This window comes from Callorhinus ursinus, unplaced genomic scaffold, assembly GCF_003265705.2.
Source record: "Callorhinus ursinus isolate GAN/ISIS: 27379988/994484 unplaced genomic scaffold, GSC_fseal_2.0 scaffold10, whole genome shotgun sequence".
Taxonomy (NCBI): domain Eukaryota; kingdom Metazoa; phylum Chordata; class Mammalia; order Carnivora; family Otariidae; genus Callorhinus; species Callorhinus ursinus.
This window is the reverse complement of record NW_027397072.1, coordinates 63,410,685-63,435,545: the sequence shown is the minus strand read 5'-3', so window position 1 is coordinate 63,435,545 and position 24,861 is coordinate 63,410,685. Positions and strand designations below refer to the sequence as shown.

Here is a 24,861-nt window from a genome sequence, read left to right as displayed (position 1 = left end):
TAAAAAAAAAAAAAAAAAAAAAAAAAAAAAAAGGAAAAGAAACAAGCAATGAACCTATTTCTCCAGTATGAGCTATACCTCAAATTAACCAAATAACTGATGAAGGGAAGTTCTTTCTACAGAAGACCTCCAGATAATAAATGTAGATGATGGAATTTTAAAAAGTCACCACTTGCAACCCCTAATGAAACAGTGGATGTAGGCAATGATTATCACTGTATGCTAAAATCATTAGGTGATAAGCTGATAAGTAACTTGATATTTGATGGATCTAAACCAACTGATCAATCTTTACTAAGAGAGGAACTATCAAATACCATGTGCCTCCTCTTGCAATGTAAGTACACAGCACAAAGTATTCTTACCAGAACAAATGAGACTAGATCACAAAAAAGGTAGAATATGTTAGAAAATACTATGAATATCTAATAAACCAAATCAAGAATGCAAGAAATGTTAGAGGACACATAATCTAGTTTATTTAACTTGTAGATTCAAAAAAAAGGAGTAGGGGAAAGATGAAGCACTGCTAAAAATTAAAAGACTTAGACATATCAAGATGCAATGTGTGGACCCTGTTTGCATACAGACACAAACAAGCAGCTATAAAAAATTACCACTAAGTTTGTCGGGGTTATAACAGCATATTTAAAGACAAAACATAACAAAGAAACACTTAGCTGTTAGACGTATACACCAATATGTTCATGGAAGGATGGATAAAATGTTCAGAATTTCCTTAAAAACACTCTAGTCACAGGGCACCTGGGTGGCTCAGTCGGATCAGTGTCCAACTCTTGGTTTCAGTTCAGGTCATGATTTCAGGGTCCTGGGACTGAGCCCTGCGGCTAGCTCCACACTCAGCAGGAATCCACTTGAGGATTCTCTCTCCCTCTGCCTCTCTCAGTCCTACTTTGCACACACTCTCTCTCTCTCTCTCTCTCTCTCTCTCAAACAAATAAATCTAAAAAATACTCTAGTCCCTTCTCCTTAAGGAGTAGGGGAAGAAAAGCAGCAAAACACTGAAGTTAGAATACCCATGGGTCCATGGGTATTCACTATACAGTCTTCCCTCTTCTGTTTATGTTGAAAACTTGCATAATAAAAATTTTCTTAAATAATACAATGTCTATAAACTAAAAACTCAAGTATTTTATGCATAACTGATTAACTGAATACTCAATTACTATACATAACTATATGTATGTAATGAAGCCTAACAAGTTCTTCAGAAATCTGCAGCTATGTACAAAATTATTTATATACTGTATTATATTAGATCTTTAAGTGTAGCTACCTAATCTCTCCATATGTGTTAAATTCTGACAGACCAGGAGTACATTTTATATCACCACCTGTCCAAGACTAGCGTCAAGTGTACTCAGTTTGACACAATCAATCTGGTTCCTCTAACAGTTCTGTTCCTCATGTAATTAAAAAAAAAAAGCATCATCCACATTTACACACACAGTAAAATAAAACATTGACTGGGAGTTAAGTTTTAAATTCTAATCATGTTAGTTTTTACAGGAATTTTAAAAAAATCAGGACTTATAGAATATGGTATTAGAAAACAAACTCTTACCAAAATCATCTTCAACTCCATCATAAAGCTCATTAGATCAGGAGAGTGCTGCATTCTCTAGATCAAAACATTTCTAATTAATTTCATTTGTACAATGAATATTCCATACACTGAAAGTGAACTAAAATACACGTCCATGTGAACATGAAAAAAATATCACATATGTCTACATCTTAAAAGTTTAAGAACTAAAGTACTTGTCACCATCCCTACTGTACCTACCAATTTCATTTTGAAAGAGTAATTAATGCCCTTAAATCTATTTTGGTGAGCTATACTGAATTGTACTTAAAAATCTCTTAAAATCTCACACACTCCTTTGTTCCTTCAGCACTGACAACTGATCAAGTTTAGCAAATCTACCAAACCACATCATTATTAAAAAAAAAAAAAAAAAAGGTGGTATAGGGGTGGAGAGAACATAAAATATAAAAATCAGGCAAACCTATGCAATTAAAAAATCTAATTAGAGTGATGAATTATCAATATCATATTTTCATTTTTCCCCTTGACCTTAAAAACTATGTACAATTGTTAATTTTGTCTTTTAATAGCTGTCTTTTCACAACTAACCCATATTAATTCAAAAGGAGTCAATTTTTAAACCAAAACCACTGTAATAAAAAGGCAAAAAGGAAATAACTTCTAAAGATGAATATTTAAGAGTTATAATTCCATTTCCTAGAAATCTTTGATTCCTAAAATAACTACAGAATAAAGGAAAGCAAAGCAAATTCTCAAGTGTAACATTTTTTATTAGATGAAACTCCACATCACTTCCCTGCTTGAAGTCAAAATACTGTATTTTTGTTACTTTTTGTGATACCCGCACTACCACCACAGAGTTCTGAACAAAGCCAATCTGTGAATTTGTTCCCTCTTTTAGAGGAGAAAAATAATAATTTAAAGATATTTCAACAATGCATGAGACATATGAATCACATCTTAACATAGCTTTGGATGGGCAAGTCTGTAAAACAAATCTCTGACTTTCCTATCTTCTATATAATATTTTCCCCCTTAGCTTACTAGTATATCAGATTTTTGCAAACTACAGCCTAGGGGCTAAATCCAGCCCAATACCAGTTTCTGTAAATAAAGCTGTATTGAAATGCAGCCACGCCCACTCATTTACCTCTTTATGATTGCTTTGGTTCTACCAGTGAAGTAGTTGTGACAGAGATTTTAGGGACCACCAAGGCCGGAAAAATTTACTAGCTGGCTATTCACAGAAAATGACTGCTGATTCCCCTGACCCATATTTACTAAAGTTAAAATCGATACAAGGAAAGAACAGTAATATTAGAATAAACCAAAGACAAACTAACTCTGGGTTCTATATGAGCAACTGGAGGGCAGGAAAGAGATTAATAAGTAATTGGGACTTTTTCTAGGACCCCTCTTGGTGAACTGGTAGAGAAAAACAGTTACAGTTATTATTATACTTAGTCTTTATTAACAAGTTTTTTCCAGGCTATTTAAATATCTCAATACATTCATTTTTTAAACTCTAGTATACAATATAAACAGTCACACTGGATGAGGAGGCGGCAGTGGAGAGAAAACAGAGAAATAATTTAAACATCCCCCTAAAAATCTGCAGTAATTATGCTGCCAGCAATGACAGCCTACATTCTACAAATCAAATAGTTTATCTCCTATATTTCTTTGTGGTTCAGTAATGCTTTATGTGAGTGACTGTCATTATCAGTTATCATAGATAATAACCTGCTTTTAAGATAGAAAAAATATAGGAAACCGGGAAAAACATACAAATGAATAAAGCATCAAAAGAAATGCAGTTCTACTTATATTTATTTTTCTACAAGAGGCAGTGCATTACTTTTGGTTTCTTTAGTAATAGTGATTTTTTTTTTTAAGTTTTCCTAATTTTTAAAGGAATTTTCAGGTAGAAGAACCTAAACTTTAAGAATAACTACATTGGAGCTGAGGGTAAAATGGGTGGTGATCAATAATACAAACTTTCAGGGGCACCTGGGTGGTTCAGCCGGTTAAGCAGTTAAGCGTTTGCCTTCGGCTCAGGTCATGATCTCAGGGTCCTGGGATCAAGCCCCACGTCAGGCTCCCTGCTGAGCAGGGAGTCTGCTTCTCCCTCTCCCCGTTCTCTCTCTCTCAAATAAATAAAATCTTTTAAAATAATAATACAAACTTCCAGTTATAAAAAAAAGATTAATCCTGCCTATTATCTCACCTGTGCTGTATTTACATCTATGTTCATTAAGTACATATAGATGATCCTAAGTGATCTCCACATCTCTTCTGTTACTAATCTAAAACTACCTTCCCATTTTTGCCACAGATACTCTACAACTCCAAAATGGGTCCTGGATTTCTTCTTACTACCACTATTCAGCCTCAGCAAAAAAAAAAAAAAAAAAAAAAAAAAAAAAATCGCTCAAAAAGTGATGGATATGGATAAGGGTAAATACATTTGAAGACCCTAAAGTCTCCAGGATGGAAATCAGTTTCAGAAGAAATGCTGCCCAGAAATGTGCTGAGGATTCCAAGACAGAAAACATTTCATATAATGCATGGATACTTAAAATATTTAAAAGAGATGAAACCTATAAAATTCAGCAACTACTAAACCAGTCTGTTACAACATTCTGCAAGTAGTCCTCTAAAAAAGAGTTAATTTAGTAATTTCTTATCCTTGCTTAAAACAAACCTTTTAAAGGACTTACCTGTTGTACTATTTGATGGTATCCATTAAGTATTGCTCTCAGTTGCCAACTACATAATAATCTAAAATTTTAATGGAACAAAATGGTTTGTTCATTGTTCAGAATTAAAAGGAAAAAATTTATTTGTATGCTAACACAAACATGTACAAAGAAAAGAATGACATAAATATAATTCTGACAAGTTAATAAAATTTTTACCACTAATACTGTTGAAAGTCTTGTCTTCAAACTGTCGGTACTAATTTTATTTCAAAATATAAATAACTGCAATCAGTAAATGACATGCAAACAGTAAATCTTTTTTTTAGCATATCCAAAGCAGAATTTTCTACTGAACTAGATTCTTCTCTAAGGTAGGTTAAATAAACCAACAGTTTTGATCATAATATACAGAACTTGTATTTGGGAAAGCATATCTAGCACTATAATCTCCAAATTCAAGATTAATGTAAAAGATACTTTTAATTGTGTGAGTAGTAGTTAGTGTTCATCTATCCACTGGCTCACCCCAGCTGTGCTCTCAATATTGCTTAAGTAAGTATAACTCTTCTAAGAATTGCTTTTCCCTACCTGGAAGTAGGAAGCCCCTCTGATTCCCCAATTATAGCCCTTTCAGACCACCATGACTCTCTTCCATTTTTGCTATGCTAACCCCCATTTCCACCCCTATTTTCTCTCTTAATGGCAAAGTAGTTCATTTAACTGCCCATGGGAAAACTCCCTCTCCAAATGTACTTTCCTTCCCTTGCCACCAACTTGGTCATATCAACTCATTAATCATCACTTTATTGTGATATTCTTATTTTCTGCTAGTTTTTTCAACAGAATATATTAACTTGCTCAAGCAAATCTCAAAAAAACAAGATCATTATAACTCTTCCTTGACTGCATACCCTTCTCTACCACTCCTTTTCTTCAAAATACAGTTGATCCTTGAACAACACTGGTTGAACTGCACAGATCCACATACACACAGATTATTTCAATAAAGATACATACAGTACTGCAAATGCGTTTCCTCCTATGATTTTCTTAACATTTTCTCTAGCTTGCTTTAAGAATAGTCTACAATACAACATACAGCATGCAAGTGTTAAACAGTTTGTTCATGTTATCAGTAAGGCTTCTGGTCAACAGCACGCTATTAAATTTTTGCCATCAAAAGTTACATGCAAATTTTCAAGTGCATGAAGGGTTGGTGCTCTTGACCCCCTAGGCTCTTCAAGGGTCAATTGTAGTTTATACTGTTTACGTTTCCTTTCTACTCACCCACTCCAAAACCCAATACAATCTAGCTTCTGCCACTACGTGAAACCTAATTTAACCTGATCCCTCTGCAATACTCAGCACTAGGAACCATTTCCTCATTAAGCCTCTATTTGGCTTCAGCAACAACTGTCCAGACTTTCCTCTTACTTCTTTGGTCAATCCTTAGTCTTCCAAGTTCCTCTTTATTTATCAGCTCTTTACATGTTGGTATACTCTCAAGTCCTTTAAATGTTGGCTTTCTCTTTTCACCCCACACTTGCAGGCACTGGAAAGTATCCACACTCATACTCACAGCCCCAAATCCCATGCCTACTGTGATTCCATGTCTCACACTTGAGTTCCACACCAATACATTAAACATCTCCTCTTGGTGTTTCACACCTAATGTGTCTTAAAATGGTGGCTGTCCCACTTCTCCACGGTGACCTGTGCTCTAGCTTAGTGATCTGAGCCAGGAACTTACTTTTAATCGGTCACAAAATCCTGTCAATTCTACTAATAAACATCTCTGGATTCTTCCTCCACTCTTCTCTCAGATGTTTAAGAGCAGAAAAGAATTTCTAGGTGCTACCTAACTTCCAGGCTCATCTCTTGACATTCCTTAATGGGTTATCTGTACCAACATATATCTTACACAATTGCTACTTATTTAAGCTTTAAAAGGAAAAATAAATTAGAAAATTAATGTGTTACATTTGGAAAGTACTTCAGCACAATGGAAAACTTACAAATGTACACTGATTTGGAAAAACTGGAAATGTTTGTGGTTGACTAATAAGCACTTTAGGCAAAACTCTTAATGGTTAGAATAAGCTTTTACCAAATTAGCTGACTGCCCATCCCACCGAGATGCATGTATATAACAAAACACTACATCACCTTGCATTCTTCATTTGTAAATCTTCAGGCAACACTATTCTAAGGTGAAAATCACGTCCCTGTGGAAAATATTGAAAAAGTTCACTCAAATTTTCATCTTTCACAATGTTAAGAAAAAGTTAAACAAAAATCACATAGAAAAGGAAATATTTTCCTTTATTTTCTAAAAGGTATCAACTTTATCCAAATCTTTACGTTTGTTAAAATATATGCAATAGAATATTGCATTTGAAGGAAAATAATGTAAAAATGTCAGAAACTTTGTAATCATTGGGAAACCAAAACAAAGATAAGACTTCATTTTTAAAGAGAATCAATTCACAGAACACAAATATTAAGAAACTGTTAGTGCAAACATAAATTTAAATATTTCTTACAAAGTAAACTTGTGAAAAAAAGAAATTCTTAATAGCTTTGTCTATGGGAGAAAAAAAATCAGTGTAAAATAAGAATACGTAATACATTACAGACTTCATATTTTCAATTTCCTCATTTTAATAAAATGAAAAATATATTTAGTTCCATAATCTGAACACAGACATGAAAGAAATATTTTCAAAAAACAGAATATTTAATTCTCCCACATTCATGGGCCTTTAATAAATAAAATTACTAATACTTATTTTAATTTAAATATTTGCTAGCTATACATTTGAATATACCAAATTTTACTCAAGAGTCCTTCTAAGGAAAGAACTGTTCTCTGAGAAATACATTCAGTTTCACTTTATTGAGAAAGTGAATGGGTAAGCAGCTTAAACTTTATATCTTAAATAGGATAATACACATGATCTGAGCAAAGATAAACAGAAAAAGACAAACAGAAATATAATCTTTTACTCCAACAATATAAAATGAAAAAGAGTAATAAAATTCTCGAAAAATAATCACCATGAGAATTTTAGCACAGGCTCCCTCAAAGCAGATTCAAAACTAAAGGAACACAATTAAATGTACCCCATAACCTTTACTTTCATGATAATATTACAGTTCTGACTTTCATTACATTTAAATGTCCTTTAAAAAAATGAAACAAAATGTACTACTGACCTTTTCAAAAGGTCAAGTAACAATAATTCACTATTTCATTAAAGCACTAGAAGGTATTATGTAGTAACTTTAACCTAACTTTATAGGCATCCCACACATAGGTGTAAGAACAATCTGGAATTCAGAATTTACATGAAAAATAGTAAAACTACTCTACTGATCTGTTATCTGAAAGGATAAAATTCCAAAGACCCTTATTTGCAAAATCCAGCCATTTTAAAAGGTCAAATGCTATGTTACATGCCATAATATTTCTGATTCAAGGAAATGTCCAAAATTAGCTTTTTTAATTAAAGCATATAAAAAATGTTAATTGCTCTTAAGAAGCAAGTCTTCCAGGTTGTAGGGAACAAAGTACTGACAAATGCCTAAATCAGACTCTCTCCATACATCCTCCCAAATAGATCAACATTTAAGAACATCTAAAACAGGAGGGGCTCAGTTGGTTAAGCATCCAACTCTTGGTTTGAGCTCAGGTCATTACCTCAGGGTCATGAGATCAAGCCCCACGTTGGGCTCCATGCTCAGCACAGAGTCTCCTTCAGATTCTCTCCTCTCCCTTTGCCCCTCCCCCTACTCTCTCTACAATAAGTCTTAAAAAAAACTAAAACCACAAAATACCCATGTCTCTGGCAAAATCAGAAAATAGAGAACACTATAAACTTCAAACAACCTGTAGGAAGAAAAACATAAACCACTTTCCAGTGGTTTTCACTCTGGGGCTCCCATATCAAGTCCTTTTAAGGAACTATGGGGTTCAGAAAAAACGTGCATGGAAGAGAGAAGAGGGGACTGAACTACGTGTTAAGATAATAAAGAGTCTGGTAGGTCAGAGCACTGACTACAGTGAGGGGGCTTAATATAAACACAAAGCTCAAGAAGCTCACCTTGGAAAAGAAATACACAAGTAGAAGCAGATAAAAAGGCAGGTAGAGACATCCTTTGGAAACTGGGTGTTAGGAAAAAGAGTGGGAAACTGAGGATCTCATATAACAAAATAAAACCACTCAACTCCTCCCTCAGCACTACTTAAAAAATTATCCATTAGATAAACTGCACTTTACTTCACCTACAGCATACAGAAGAAAGTATTCTTAAACTAGTAATTTTATAAACTACTGCCAATAACCAAATTCACAAAGATACTGTTTTCATCAATGCCAAGCTACTATGAGTCAAAATCAGAATAAAAGAAAACATTTCAAGTGATGATGATGCCCCATGCAAACAAACAAACAAAAAAAACCACAAGGCATAAACAAATTACAATACTGAATTATATTATTAGTAAGCATTTGTACCCAGACTCAGAAATTAAAAAAAACTATGAACAGAAATTATAAGGAAAAAAATTTAGTTCAGAAAAAAGGATATTAGAATAGAAGAATAAATAAGTGCTCAAGGAAGAACAGGGTAAAATAAAAATTTCTGAAGAGGCAGTGTGCCTGGATAGCTCAGGTGGTAGAGCATGCACCTCTTGATCTCAGGGCTGTGAGTTCGAGCCCAAGTTGGGGGCAGAAAATATTTAAAATAAAATGGTTAAAAGTGGCAAATGTCATGTGTACTTTACCCCAGTAAAAATTTTTAAGATTTATTTTAGAAAGAGAAAGAAGGAGGGGCAGACGGAGAGAGAGAAAGTCCTAAGCAGATTCTGTGCTAAGTGCAGAACCCAATGCAGGGCTTGATCCCATGACCCTGAAATCATGACCTGAGCCAAAACCAAGAGTTGGACACTTAACAGATTGTGACCGCCAAATGCCACCCCCAATAAAAGATTTTTTTAAATTTCATAAGGGCAAAGAAAAAGCTAGAAAATTACCAAATGAGGGGGGGGAAAAATCAGAGAAAAGCAGTTGAAGTAGAAACAGGTAAAGAAAATCCAATAAACAAAGAATTGGAGACCTTGAAATGGAAAACAAAAGAGAAGACTATTTGAAATTATAATCTAAGAATACTTTCTGGAAATTCACATAATGAAAAGAACTGAACACGTGAGAAATGAATCCTAATGATCCACTCTGAAATGTATCTTAATATGCAGACTTTAAAGAAAAAATCCATAGCTTATGAGACCAAATAATATACGGGAAATAGAATAAAAGTAGCATCACACTTCTCAAAGCAAGATTGTAAAAAAGCAACAATAGAACTTTTAAGAGGATTTCTGCTTCTAGCTCTGATGGAATAACAGTTGGCAGAATTTACCTCCCCACATTAACTGGACAAAATATATGAAACAATGATGTTCAGACATCAAATAGGCAGCAAAAAACAGACTACCTGAAAGAAGGGAAACAAATGAGAAAATCTTTATAATTTTCCTGTCTTACTACCTGGAGAATTTTCAGGCTTCAGAGCAAGGATGGAGAACCAAATGGAGCCTGACAATTCTCCCTGATTTGAGAAAAGAGGGTAAGTTGGGGAGGCAAAGACATGTATAATTCACAATGTACAGTACCAAAAAGGGAAGACCATACATGAAGAAAAGACAACTATACAGAGAATAAACCTAGACAATATCAGTGTATTGCTGCCAAGAGTCATCAGCTAAGTATGACTGCTGCATGTACGTCAGAAAACCACCCAAAGCCGGGAATTATGAGAATGGAACATGCAAAACAATCTCAAAGCTCACACAAGGCTGGGAGTAGTCAAGTTTCCTCTCAGCAAGAGTAGAAAATCTTGTACTATAAAAGTTATCATTAACGAGAATACTCAGAGCACCTAGGTGGCTCAGTTGGTTAAGCATCTGCCTTCAGCTAGGGTCATAATCCCAAGGTTCTGGGATTGAGCCCCGGATCTGGCTCCCTGCTCAGTGGGGAGCCTCCTTCTCTCTCTCCTTCTGCTGTTCCCCCTGCTTGTGCGTTCACACTCTCTGTCAAATAAATGAATAAAATCTTTAAAAAAAAAAAAAATACTGAAGAATACTGCCTAAGTGGTAGAGCTAAATTAACCTAGGCTAAAATCTGTTTTGATTCTGCCTAACAAAGCTTAGAAGCAAACTATGAAAAGCTTAAACTGTTTCCAAATAATTTAACTACAGCTTAGAATAAATCAAGAATATTTAAGAGAATAAAATTATCTAGCACACGATAGTTGGAATGCAGTGTCTGGCATCCAATCAAAATATGCCAGGCATGCAAAGAAACAGGAAAATAAGATTCATAATGAAGAGAGAAAAAAAATCAAGAGAAATACAAAAATGGCAGATGATAGAACTAGTTAAAAAAATTTCAACAATGATAACTACATACGTTCAAGAAGGTAGAGAAAAGCATGAGTATGCTAAATAGAACAGGAAAGATAAAGACAGACCCAAATCAAAAAGATGAAAAATACGTCTGAGATGCTATAGAGTATTAACAGCAGATTAAGTCTTGCAAAAGAAGATATTAGGGTACCTGAAGGCACAGAACATTCAAAATAAAACAGAGAAAGACACTCAAACAATGAAAAAGAACAGAACCATTAGTGAATTATGGAACAATTTTAAAATGGCCTAATATACATGTATTTTGAGGCCCAACACAAAGGAAGGAGAGGAACAAAAAAATTTTTGAAGAAATAATGGCTGAAGTTTTTCCCAAATTAAGTAAAAATATATACTCACAAATCCAAAATGCTCCATAAACCCTATGGAGGAAAATCATGAAGAAAATTACAGCAAGGTACATCATAATCTAATTGACAAAAACCAATGATAAAAAGAAAAATCTTAAAAGCTGTCAAAGAAAAACACAACACTTACAGAGGAACAAAAATAAACACTAGAGACTTTTCATAGGAAATAATGCAAGAGAATTGAGCAACATCTGTAAAGCACTAAAAGAAGGGAAAAAGCAATCTAGAGTTTTATACCTAGTAAAAGTATCTTTCAAAAGGCCAAATATGTCAGACATAAAACCACTGAAAAAATTTATCAGTACAAGACATGCACTACCAGAAATGTTAAAGGAATAACTTGAGGAAGAAAGTAAATGAAACAAAAGAGAAATGTGGCTATACAACAAAAAGTACCAGAAACAGTAAATATACAGGTAAATATGAAAGACCTTTTTTCTTATTTTCTAAAATGTCTTTAAAAGGTTAATTGTGCCCAAACTGGACAATCTGGATAAATACTCGATTACAACCCAAAGTATAAGATAAATATCTATGAGTCCTGATATAAATGACTGATTTAATAAATGAGGGAGTTAAGGAATAAACCTAACCAAAGAAGTGAAAGACCCATATTCTGAAAACTATGTAGTAATAAAAGAAATTGAAGATGAGACGAAAGAAAGAAAGAAAGAAAGAAAGAAAGAAAGAAAGAAAGAAAGAAAGAAAGAAAGAAAGAGAAAGAAAGAAAAAGGAAGGAAGGAAGGAAGAAAGAAAAGACATTCCATCCTCAAGGACTGGAAAAACATACTGTTAAAATGTCTATATAAAGAATATGCAATGGGAAAAAAGACTGACTTCAACAAATGGTACTGGGAAAACTGGACAGCTACATTCAAAAAGAACAAAACTGGACCACTTTCATACACCATACACAAAAATAAACTCAAAATGGATTAAAGACCTAAATGTGAAATAAAACCATTAAAAAGAGAACACAGGCAGTAATTTCTCTGACATCACCCATAGCAACATTTTTCTAAATAGGTTTCCTGACTCAAGGGAAACAAAAGCAAAAATAAACTATTGGGACTACATCAAAATAAAGACTGTACACAGCTAAGGAAGCAATCAACAAAACTAAAAGGCAATCTACTAAATGGGAGAAGATAGTTATTTGCAAATGACATACCTAATAAAGGGTTCGTATCCAAAACATATAAAGAACTTATACAACTGAACACACACAAAAACCCCAAATAATACAATTAAAAAATGGGCATAAGACATGAACAGACATTTCTCCAAGACATACAGATGGCTAAAACACATGAAAAGATAGATGCTCAACATCACTAATCATCAGGGAAATACAAACCAAAACTACAATGAGATTATCACTTCATACCTGTCAGAGTGGCTATAATCAACAACACAAGAAACGAGTTTTGGCGAGGATGTGGAGAAAAAGGAACACTCTTGCACTGCGGGTGGAAATGCAAACTGATACAACCCCATTCTGGAAGACACTATGGGGGTTCCTCAGAAAGTTAAAAATAGAACTACCCTATGATCCAGTAATCACACTAGGTATATACCTAAAAATTACAAAAAAACTAATTCAAAGAGATACATGCACCCCTATGTTTACTATAGCATTATTTACAACAGCCAAATTTCAGAAGCAGCCCGTGTCCACCGATGAATGGATAAAAAAGATGTGGTACATATATACAATGGAATATTACCCAGCCATAAAAAAGAAATGAAATCTTGGCATTTGCAGCAACCTGGTTGGAACCAGTAAGTACAATGCTAAGTGAATTAAGTCAGTCAAGAAAGACAAATACCAATGATTTCACTTATATGTGTAATTTAAGAAATCAAAACAAATGAGCAAAGAAAAAAAATGGAGATGAACCAAGGAACAGACTCTTAACTACAGATAACAAAATGATGGTTACCAGAGGGGAAGTGGTGGGGGGAGGAGGGATGGGTGAAATAGGTGATAGGGATTAAAGAGTACATTTATCATGATGAGAACTGAGTAATGTATAGAATTGCTGAATCACTATATTGTACACCTGAAACTAATAAAATATTGTATATTATCCATATTGGAATTAAATTTAAAAACTTATATAAGGGAGTTATAAATTAACCTTCCTTACAGAAGAATTCCAGATAAATTAGATACTCTAAAAGAGGGGAAGCATAACCCCTCACTCCTTAAGTTGGAGCAACTCATAGAGATTTCCTTCCAAAGAGTAAGTATGGAAAGGGGAGAAAAGTTAACTCTGCAGTAGAGAAATCTGACAAATACTACTTTAGCTAAGGTCAACATCAACAGTGGTAAATCATATTGATAGTTTGCTCCCTTTATATCATGTGATGAAATAATACTTAAAACTCTGTAATGTAGGGATAGAAAACCCAGAAATAAACCCACTCTAAAACTGTCCTTAAAAAATAAAAGTCTCTTAATAAAGGAAGATAATTGTTTAAAAGAAAATAAAAGTGTATTGGGAGGATAAATAGAAATAAAATATATGACAACAATAGCACAAAAGCCAGGGGATGGGAAATGGTACATTTTAAGATTCTTATACTATAAGTGGTATACTTGAACGTAGATTGTGGTAAATTAAAGTTGCATATTGTAAACCATAGAAAAAACACCAAAAGAGACAAAAATGATACAGCTGATAAACCAATATTGCATATAAAATATAACCCTACTATTACTCATGTAGATCACAAGTTTAAGATATATGTTAAGAACCCTAAAGCAACTAATTAAGGGGGAAAATAGCTAATAAGCTGACAGAGGAGATAAAATGCAATTATACTACATAATGTATAATGAAAATGCAGAAAAATAGGAAAAAGATAAAAAAAGAAACAAATAGGACAAATAGAAAACAAGCAGCAAGATATTAGCTTTAAACCCAACAATATCAATCATCACATTAAATGTAAATGGTCTAAACACCTCCAAGAAAAAAGCAGTGATTGTTAGAACAGATAAAAAAGCAAGGTCCAGAAGAAATCCCCTTTAAATATAAAGACACAAATAGGTACAAAATAAAGAATGGAAAAATGATTAAGCCATGCCAACACTAAAAAAAAAAAAAAAAGCTAGAATCACTATACTAACATCAGAATATAGAGATTCTAGGACAAAGATTACCAGAGATAAAAAGGGTCATTTCACAGTCATTTAAAAAGGAAAAAAAAAAAATCAGTTCAAGGGTGCTCAACAATCCTAAAAGTTTATGTACCTAATAAAAGAACTTCAAAATATACGAAGCAAAAACTGACAGAAATGAAAGTAGAAATTGAATAATTATAGTTGGAGATTTTCAATACCTCCTTTCACTAATAAAACAAGTAGAGAGAAAATCAGTGAGCATATAAAAAACTCAAATAGAGCCTTTTGGCTCCTTGAGCAGCGCCATGGCAGTTGGCAAGAACAAGCGCCTTACAAAAGGCAGCAAAAAGGGAGCCAAGAAGAAAGTGGTTGATCCATTTTCTAAGAAAGATTGGTATGATGTGAAAGTACCAGCTATGTTCAATATAAGAAATATTGGAAGAACATTAATCACAAGAACTCAAGGAACCAAAATCACATCTGATGGTCTCAAGGGTCGTGTTTTGAAGTGAGCCTTGCTGATCTGCAGAATGACGAAGCTGCGTTTAGAAAATTCAAGCTAATTACTGAGGATGTTCAGGGCAAAAACTGCCTAATTTCCATGGCATGGATCTTACCGGTGACAAAATGTGCTCCATGGTAAAAAAAATGGCAGACCATGATTGAATCTCATGTTGATGTCAAGACTACCAATGGTTATTGGCTTCGTCTATTTTGTGTTGGTTTTACTAAAAAACGCAATAATCAGATTCAGAAGACTTCTTATGCTCAGCACCAACAGGTCTGTCAAATTTGGAAAAAGATGATGGAAATCATGACCCGAGAGGTGCAAACAAATGACCTGAAAGAAGTGGTCAATAAATTGATTCCAGACAGCAACGGAAAAGATACAGAAAAGGCTTGTCAGTCTATTTATCCACTCCATGATGTTTTGTTAGAAAAGTAAAAATGCTGAAGAAGCCCAAGTTTGAATTGGGAAAGCTCATGGAGCTTCATGGTGAAGGTAGTAGTTCTGGAAAAGCTACTGGGGATGAGACTGGTGCTAAAGTTGAACGAGCTGATGGATATGAACCACCAGTCCAAGAATGTGTTTAAAAGTCAGACATTTAATGGTGACAAATAAAAAATCATATCTGTGATGTTTAAAAAAAAAAAAAAACTCAAATAGCATTATGAACCAACCTGACCTGACATTATATAACAATCACCCAACAGCAGCAGAATGCACATTCTTTTCAAACACAGACGTAACATTGACCAAGACAGGCCCTATTCTATGCCACAAAATAAGTCCCAATATATTTAAAAGAATTTAAATCAAACAAATTATGTTATAACCAATATGAAACTAAATTATAAATCAGTATCAAAAAGATATCCAGAAAATCCTAAAATATTTAGAAAGATATATTGTTGTTCTAAACAACCCATGGGTCAAAGAAATTAACAAGTATTTTGAACTGAAAAAAAAAATGAAAATATAACATACCAAAATATGTGATACAGCCAAAGTACTGTCCGAAGAAAAATTTACAGCACTAAACATCTATATTATAAAACAAGTTCTCATTATCAATGAGCTAACCTTCCACCTGAAGAAACTAGGAAACTTAAGATCAGAAAACAAAGAAATACATACACACACACACACAGCACAGACACAGAAAAATAAGAAAAATCAATAAAATCCAAAGTAGGTTCTCTAAAGAGATCAATAAACTGTATAAGCCTCTATCCAGTTGCAACAGGAAAAAGACACAAAATACCATCAGGAATGGGGACAAGAGGTATCTATAAAATACATCCATAATGTCTTTGATATTTCTACCTTTAAGAGTTGGTGCCTCATTTTTCTCCTTCTGAATATGGACTAGATTTGAGGCTTGCTATAAAAAGCAGAATAAAGCAGAAGTAAATACGTGTAACTTCAGAGACTAGTACCTTTTCTCCAAAGCTACTGTGCAGCTTTATCTCTGTTGTGTCACTCAGGGGAAGCTAGGTGCCATGTTGTGAGGACCCTATGGAGGTCTATGTAGTAAGGAACTGAGGCCTCCAAGTCAAGAGAAGTAGAAAACAGAGGGCTCCAGTCAACAGCCATGTGAATGAGCTATCCTGGAAGCAACTCCTTCTGCTCTAGCCAAGCCTTTAGAGAACTGACATATAGGCTAACATCTTCATTACAAGATCATGAGAAACACTGATCCAGAACCATCCACCTAAGTAGTTTTCAAACTCCTGATCCATAGCAAAGGTGAGATAATAAATGTTTGTTGTTCTAAGCCACGAAGATTTGGAATAGTAGTTATGCAACAAAAGATAACTAATATAGGGAACATCATTACAGATCCTAAATACATTCATTAAAAGGATAAGGGAATATTATGAAGTAACATTTAAGCCAATAAATTCAAAAATCTAGATGAACAAATTCCTTGAAGGAAACAAACTGCCAAGCTCACTCAAAAGAAAAGGAATTGAGAAACCAAATTGAGAAAATATCTTCTTTAAATCACAGGGATCATTCTCTCTCTCTCTCTCTCACTGACACACACACACAAAGAATCAATAATTTTCACAGACTATAATTTTTAGAACAGTATTATCTAATCACAAAACTAGAAATAACAAAATTAATAACCAAAAAAATACTTTCATGGGGTGCCTGGTTGGCTCAGATGGTTAAGCATCTGCCTTCTGCTCAGGTCATGAACTCCAGGTTCCGGGATTGAGCCCTATGTCAGGCTCCCAGCTCAGCGGGGAGTCTGCTTCTCCTTCTCCCTCTCCCTCCCCCTCCCTCTGCCTCTCCCCCTGCTTGTGCTCTCTCTCTAATGAATAAATAAAATCTTAAAAAAAAAAAAAAACTTTCATGAGAAAAATTTTTAAATCTTCTATTAAGTTAACTCCTGGGTGCAAGGGATCTATGAAGTAAAATTATGTAAGTACTAAAAAATGATTGATAGAACACTACATGTCAGCATATACAGCGTACTTTAAAAAAAGTGGTAAGGGGAAAATGCAGAGCCTTAAAAAACTTGTATCAATAAAAATGTGTTTTCACAACCAAATCTGGGACAATTTAAGCATCAAAATAAATAAGTAATGATTACAATCCATTAAATTATTTTTAAAACCTATGATTCCCTTCTGATACAAGTAAGTGGGGAAAAAGAGAAGGTTACTCCTTATAATAAAATGACAATAAATAAAGAAATAATGGAGTTAGAAAAATCATCATTTGGCAACACCACAGTATTAACTAGCTCAATCAAGATGCTAAAACTGGTGTGTGTACCTGAAAGTTTGATGCCTCAGAGTAGCTCTCTCAAAGTGCTTATGAATTAGAAAAGGAAAATCTGGCACATGCCATCTTAAAGAGGTGATGAGAGGTAATCTCATCAATGAAAACCACTGACTTCATGTGCCCTATAAAGGGCACAACATTCTTTCTGTGTCAACTCTGCCGAAATTACATAACCTGAATTTAATGATGAGGAAGTATCAAACCCAAACTGAAGGACATTCTTAACATCCAAACCATATTCTTAAAAAATGTCAAGTTCAAAAAAAGCAAAGAGCCTAAGGAACTACTCCACATTAAAGAGCTAGGACAACTAAATGCAATATGATACCTTACAACTAAATACAATGTGGTATCTTATCTTACATCAGATGACAGGAGCCTGGAAAGGGGTACAACTGTTAATTGCAACATTAACAAAATTTGGGAAATTGGCCTCCAGATAATGGCATTATATCATGATTAAATTTCCTGATTTAGATAACTGTACTGCGGATATAAAGGAGTGTGTCCTTGTTCTCATGACATATATGCTGAAGTATTTAAGAAGAGGCACTATGCCTGCAACCTAATCTCAAAACTGTTCAGAAAAATAATGTATATATACCCACCTACATATATACACACAGAATAAAATCAAATGGGGCAAATGTAAAATGGTGAATCTGGGTAATCTTCATACATATTTGCTATTTTCTGTAAGTCTGAAATTATATACAAGACAAACATTTTTAAAGAAAATCAGTTCCATCAAACAAAACAATGTTAAATAATGTGTTTGGGTTAAGAAATCAGAATTGTAGCTACAGCAAGAGTCACAAGAACATTTCATCTAATCTCAATTCTGACGTTTACAGGTTTTCTAAGAGGCTTTAGCAGATAGACACATATAAGACAAAGTACTTTACTTAAAATGCCTAAAATTAGGTATAACATGGCTCCTGATAAAAACGTAACTTAATAGCTCTTTAATTTTTCTAAATGCTATCTGAAAATGAATCATGTTTTCAACTAGATAATTCAAGACTGATACTTCCAATTCAGGAAATAAAAAGTGGATTACCTTTACTCCAGAAATAATAATGAGATTTAGCCTCCACTTTCTGTAATGGTCACAATGAATTTAAAGAAAAATGAATAAATCCATATGCACCCTCTATAACCTTTCCTTATTCACAGTGCATTCTGATTAGTTCTACACTTAATATTCTGAGGGATGCGTAAAAGTTTCATTTAGCAAGTAAATTTGATAATTCACTCAGTATTTTTTTTTTAAAGATTTTATTTATTTGACAGAGAGAGAGCGAGAGAGAGAACACAAGCAGGGGGAGTGGGAGAGGGGGAAATGCTTTCCGCCCAGCAGGGACCCTGATGCGGGGCTCAATCCCAGGACGCAAGGATCATAACATGGGACGAAGGCAGACGCTTAACGACTGAGCCACCCAGGTGCCCCTTCACTCAGTATTTTTGAGAGATTACTATAGATTTTGAGTAAACTTCAAAACATATGGTAATTCCTAGGATATGGCCCCTATCCTCAAAAAGTAGTGTGCTGGTGGAGTAGAGGGTGAAAGAGGTAAAGTTTGTGCTTTTGTAGGCACAAACTCCCAGTCATAAAATAAATTATAGGGATGTAAAGTAGCACATGGCAACTATAGTTAATACCGTATTGTATATCTGAAAGCTGCTAAGAGACTTATCTTAAAAATTGTCATCCTAAGAAGGGTGCCTCGGTGGCTCAGTCAGTTAGGTGGCGTACCCTAGATTTTGGCTCAGGTCAGGATCTCAGGGCCCTGGGATCAGGCTCTAGTCCCGCTTGGCACTCAGCAGGGAGTCCGCTTGAGGATTCATTCTCTCCTCTCCACTCCTCCCTGCACTTTGGCACACGCACCCACATGCTCTCTCTCAAATAATCTTAAGAAAAAAAAGTTCTCATCATAAGAAAGAAAAATTCTATAACTACATATGGTGAATTCAATGAACAACTAGACTTACTGTGATCCTTTCACGATATATACATACATCAAATCATGTTGTACACCCGAAACTAATGTTGCATGTCAGTTATACTTTAAAAAAAAAAAAGGGCATGAAACAGGCTTCTCTTTAAAGTTAAATTAAGTATCAAGTTTTCAAATATCCAATACTCAAACACTTAAATATTTCTGAAAGTTGAAACCATTCTCTTAATCACTATAATTAAGAGTTAAATTTTACCTCCATCCCACTCTTTTAATGCTGACAATGTTTTGATGAGGATTGCTGAATGGAGTGAGTGTTAATCAAGGTAAGGTGGAGCAATGCAATTATTCATTTTCCTTTTAGAAAATAAAAATAATTCTGGGAATAGAAATTTTTACTCATCACCATATTTTTTCAAATTATCTGGTTAATTACTAAATTTTTAATTTATTATGACAAAATTACATTTGTTTCTATATAACTGAGTTCAAATAATTGAAAATGTGCATATCTATTAAAGATTCATACATATATTTCCAGAAAATACAGTTCTGTTTCAATGTTAAGTTGTATAAAAATGACCACTTTGTTTCTTTCCTCTTCTGAAATTTCTCCGTACTTCACCCAGCAAATCAAATCCCCAGGTTAGTCAGCCACGTGTTACATTTTATAGCTAAAAGGTACTGCTGGTAATCTAACCTATTCATGACCCGTATCACAAGTTGCAAGTGGTTAATTTGTGTGTAGTTTCACTAGCTTTTCCTCAAGCAGAATCTGTTCATTTTAAAAGACCAAAAAAAAAAAAAAAAAGAAAGAAAAAAAGTATTGTGCTGGTGAGGGAGGTGGCACGATGTTGAGTATAAAGGTCTGGGAGCAAAAATCTATACTCAAAATTCTAACCTAAGGTATCTTGGTGCAATGTAGACAGAGAAGCAAAATGCAGGAGTGAAATCTGATAGCCTCGCTTTCAGGGACTCTGGCGATCAGGGACGAGTAACTCAACCTGTCCACTTTCCCACGCCCTGATTTACTTAACTATGAAGACTGAGAATGATTTCTTTTAATTCTGCCTCAAAGGGCGGAGGATTAGTGAGAGAACGTGCTTGGAAAGCGCTTTGTAAACTTCAAACCGGTACACGTGTGTTACTATGTGTAATAAACTCCACCAGGGAAGCCTCCTGGACTCAGGAAAGGTAATTAATTCTGCTGTCAAGATTCCGTACAAAATACCGCTACTGGATGTGCTCAGGTACACACGACTTGGGAGCCAAAAGGAGGTTTTCCTCCAAAATATATTTTTACAGGAAAAACGAATATAATTTGCACGGATTCCCTGGTGAACGGCCGGCCACCAACCTTCGTAGGGCTTTGGGGAGGGAGGATGTTACAAACAAGGTAAAAATTTGCAAAACAAACAAAAAAAACAGTTAAAGGTGGGGCAGACGCTGAATCAAAAGGGAAGTCAAACTAGGAAGCGGGTGCGAGGGGGGCGTGGCCCTCCGCCCTGCCCCCCGCTCCCGTCCCGCGCTGGGCTCCTCTCGCTGAGTCCCTGGCCGCGACCCTGCCCCAGGCTCGCGCGTGGTAGCGAGTGACGGCTTGCGAACAACCGCAACCGTCTAAGTCCTCAAACCTCTAGTCTCCGAGAAGCCGTTACGCGCCTCCCCTCTCAATTCCCACACGGTTAAGGGCCCCTAACCGCTCCCGTAACTGACTTCCAGGGGCGGAGCTGCGCCGCGAGAGGGAGGCCCTCCTAGCAATCGAGCAACAAGCGGGCGGGTACCTGAGCCGAAATGAATCCTTCGTACACTGTTTTCGCCCGGTTCTGAGGCAGAAGCAGCGGGCACTGGCGCAACAGGCTCGCTTCCATCTCCGCCATGGTTCGTCGTCTGTGGAGCCGCAGGGGGTTTATCCGCTGGCCGGGCCCCGCACATGCGCAGTCCCGCCTGCGCCCGGGCCTCCGAGGGGCGGAAACCTGGCCTTTGGCGGGAAAAAGCCTCGAAGACGCCGGGGAGTGAAATTAAGGTCTGGTGCTAGTCCCGCGCCTGGACTCAGGCCCAGCCAGAGTAGATGTGGCTCGGCAGGAGGCAGCATTGGAGAGAAGATTGTTCTCAGGTTCATAAATCTACCTGAACAAGATCATTCCAGCCTTGATTGTCCCAAGAACCCTTTTGGTAATTTTGTTCGATTTTACTAAAAGGCTGCTACAATTTTTGTGCAGTTGCATTTCTTCCCGCATAAAATGGGACTGCTGCAAGTTTGAGATTGCATTTCTTCCAGCATAAAATGGTTTGTAGAGTCTGGGTGTTGTAGTATCTCTTTTACCCTGACCCTGCCTCAACTCCCCTTCTTCACTGTAATCAGTCTGTCTCCTCCTATTGGCCTATTCTACAGAATCTCCTGTATGCCCTCAGCATACAGAATAATGTATTATTCTGTATATATTATTATATAATATACTGTAATCTATTCAATATATGCAATATAATCCTATGGTTTACCAAGTTTAGCCAGATACTATTGTATATGAGAGATGCACAAATGTGTGTGTGTGTATACATATATACACACACATATATCTTCAGACTCAAGTCAACACTATACTCAGTTTTGGTGCACTGCACTCACAAATATCTAAAGGCAAAACATGAGGGAAGATTGCCGATTAACTTGAGCCAAAGTTAATTTTTCTTTGACAACCCTTTCTATACATTTTTTTTAACTCAGGAATGGTAATTATCCATTTCCTTTTACTAAGGGTTGATTAAGTAACATTACTATTTGCCACAAAATCATTTGATATCCCAATCAGTATTCAAATGCATTACAATTTTGAGCCCTAGTATTTGCAGAACATCATTGTAATATGCCAAGACTATGTAAAGATAATAAGATGTACTCCCATCTTTATTGCACTCAAAATGGAATTTGACTTCTTGAAGATTAAAGTTGCACAACAATTGCTACAGTATTCTGGATACTTAGGGGAAAGCATGGATACTACAGCAGTGGTTAGATAAAAATTACACTAAAGCAGTGGTTCTTAAAATACGATCCTAGAACCAGTGGCATCAGTAACACCTGGGAACTTTGTAGAAATGCAAATTTTCACTCTTCTATCTCAGATCTAGGGAACCCCAAACCCTGGGAGTGAGGCCTAACCATCCGTGTTTTAACAAGCCCTCCAGATGATGGTGATGCACACTGAAGTTTGAGAATCTCCTCAGGGATATGACCTACACACACTCAATTATGCAACTCATTCCTTAAGGGTGATACTGTGTTCAACCATCACACTCATGTTAAACTATTTACATAGATGCCCAGGCTAGATCCCTGACTAGTGGTTCTCAAAGTGTGGTCCTTGGACCAACATCATCAGTATCACCTGAAACCATGTCATTCCAGACCAGCTGAATCTCTTAGTTCTAGGAGACAAGCTCAGCAATTTATGTTTTAACAAGCATATGTTTAACACCTCTGTGTTTTAACCAGGGATTCTGATGTAAACTTTGAAAACCATTACCCTAAACTTAGTGAAGTTTTGTTTTCACACCTAATTCTGTTGTGCAGCTAGTTGAAAGTCATTGTGCTTGTCAAGTGAATAACTGTCAAAGGTTTTACAGTTCCGAGCTAAGAGTTACCTAGCCAAATTGTAAAAATTTAGAAGATATTAGTACATGAATAAACAGAGTTTATTAGCATCAGATCATTATTTAAGAGACCTTCTTAATATAGAGATCATTTTAATTATAACAAGAGAAACTTAAAAAAAAAGCTGAAAGATTAGTCCCAATTTGGGTCTGATATCAGAGAGCTGAAATTCTCTTGGCTGTTCCATGATGGTCTCATGACCACTACTGGAGTCCTAACCATTTGAATAGATGGAAGAGCAATGATAGCTTTCCCAGAGGTCCTTTTGAGCAAGTCTTAAGTCACATTGGCCATCCCATATACAAAGGGTCTAGGAAACACAGTTTTACAGCTAAATATATTGCTTAGAATTCCATTAGTAAGAATTCCGTTAGTAAGAATAAAGGAGAGAATGGTTGAGATGGGCTGCTTCCACTTCTACAACACTGCAAACTCCACCTGCCCCCCCAAGAAAAAAAAGATTTTAAGTTTATTGGTATTGCATTATTAATGAAATGCATACTTTATATGACAAATTTTCGTGTATGTGTACTTCTAAAGATATGGTAGTGTATTTTCCTTTTTTCAAGATGATTTTTCCTTTGAAGAATACTAAAATTAATTTCTATTTTGTTGACTAACTGAAGTGAACATCATCTAAAAAAGTATTAAGGATTAGAAATCAGATGAATAAGTAATATTATAAAAAGCAATGAAGAACCAATTTTACATTTTGGAAACTTAGTGTAATCTTGTAAAAATTACAAGTATATTTTCATCTGAAAATGTCCTTCAACTATGAAAGATAAATAAGATATGGTTGTAGTTTGTGACATTCCTTTGAAGAATCCTTTGTTGATGGGGATAGGATTTGCTAAAATAGCAATCTTGTTTCTATTTAGTAAAAGAGAGCAAGTAAAGTAACAATGAATTATCCATGAAGTGGAAGTAGCTGATTTTATAAAATTTTGAGAAATAACTAAATTAACAAAAATAAATTAAAATTTACTTTAGGGTCGACTGGGTGGCTCTTGATTTCAGCTTGGGTCATGATCTCAGTGTCCTGGGACGGAGCCCTCTGTGGGGCTCCCCACTCATTGGGGAGTCTGCTTAAGGATTCTCTCCCTTCCCTTCTGCACCTTCTCCCACTCCCTCTCTTTCTCTCTCAAATAAATAAATCTTTAAAAAATAAAATAAAATGAAATTCACTCTAAAATTCAGAAGTTTAGAAGTAATTTTATACATATATAATCATTTCAAAATAACAAAAACATTTTAAGTAGTACCCTTCTTATTCTTTAATATCTTACCTATTTAAAGTTAATATTAGCAGGTCTATGGGGAAACAGATATAACCATACATTGCCGATTATTATGCATAATTCACAAAATGTTCCTAAAAAGCAATCTACTTATGTAAAACAGAAAACATAAAAATTATTTTCTTTTGAACAAATACCACTTACAAGAGTATATCCCAAGAAGATAATCCAAAAATGTTTAAATAGGAGACAACTTAATGTCCAATAAGTTAGAAATGGTCAAGTTATATAACAGGATAGAATGTCTAAAAGCCATTAAAATGACATATGTGAACATGCAATATTGGTACATAAAAAGTATATATGAAATCTCAGTATGTGAAAAGAGCAAAACAATGTCAAGAGAAAGAGAAGGAAATTACATACTTTGCTGATATTTTAAAGATAAAAGATCTTTCATTTTTCCATGT

The 24,861-nt window shown here is 35.1% G+C and overlaps 1 protein-coding gene and 1 pseudogene across 4 annotated transcripts in view; one reads left to right on the top strand and one right to left on the bottom strand.

Annotated features, from left to right (window-relative positions):
- FANCL (FA complementation group L) overlaps positions 1-21,658 on the bottom strand; it is an 88,968-nt gene extending 67,310 nt beyond the window's left edge. For 2 of the 4 annotated variants that reach the window (XM_073897686.1, XM_073897685.1), the window contains exons 1-5: positions 21,280-21,581; positions 11,099-11,121; positions 6,439-6,497; positions 4,291-4,351; positions 1,586-1,642 (exon numbers count right to left, since the gene is read on the bottom strand). In XM_073897686.1, the coding sequence (XP_073753787.1) occupies positions 1,586-1,642; positions 4,291-4,351; positions 6,439-6,497; positions 11,099-11,121; positions 21,280-21,430 (351 nt within the window). In that variant the 5' untranslated portion in view covers positions 21,431-21,581. Of the gene's footprint in view, positions 1-1,585; positions 1,643-4,290; positions 4,352-6,438; positions 6,498-11,098; positions 11,122-21,279 lie in introns of all 4 variants that reach the window. The other 2 variants (XM_073897687.1, XM_025868797.2) reach the window with 2 other exon arrangements.
- Positions 14,540-15,359, top strand: LOC112821560 (small ribosomal subunit protein eS1-like; annotated as a pseudogene).
- Positions 21,659-24,861: the final 3,203 nt, after the last annotated feature.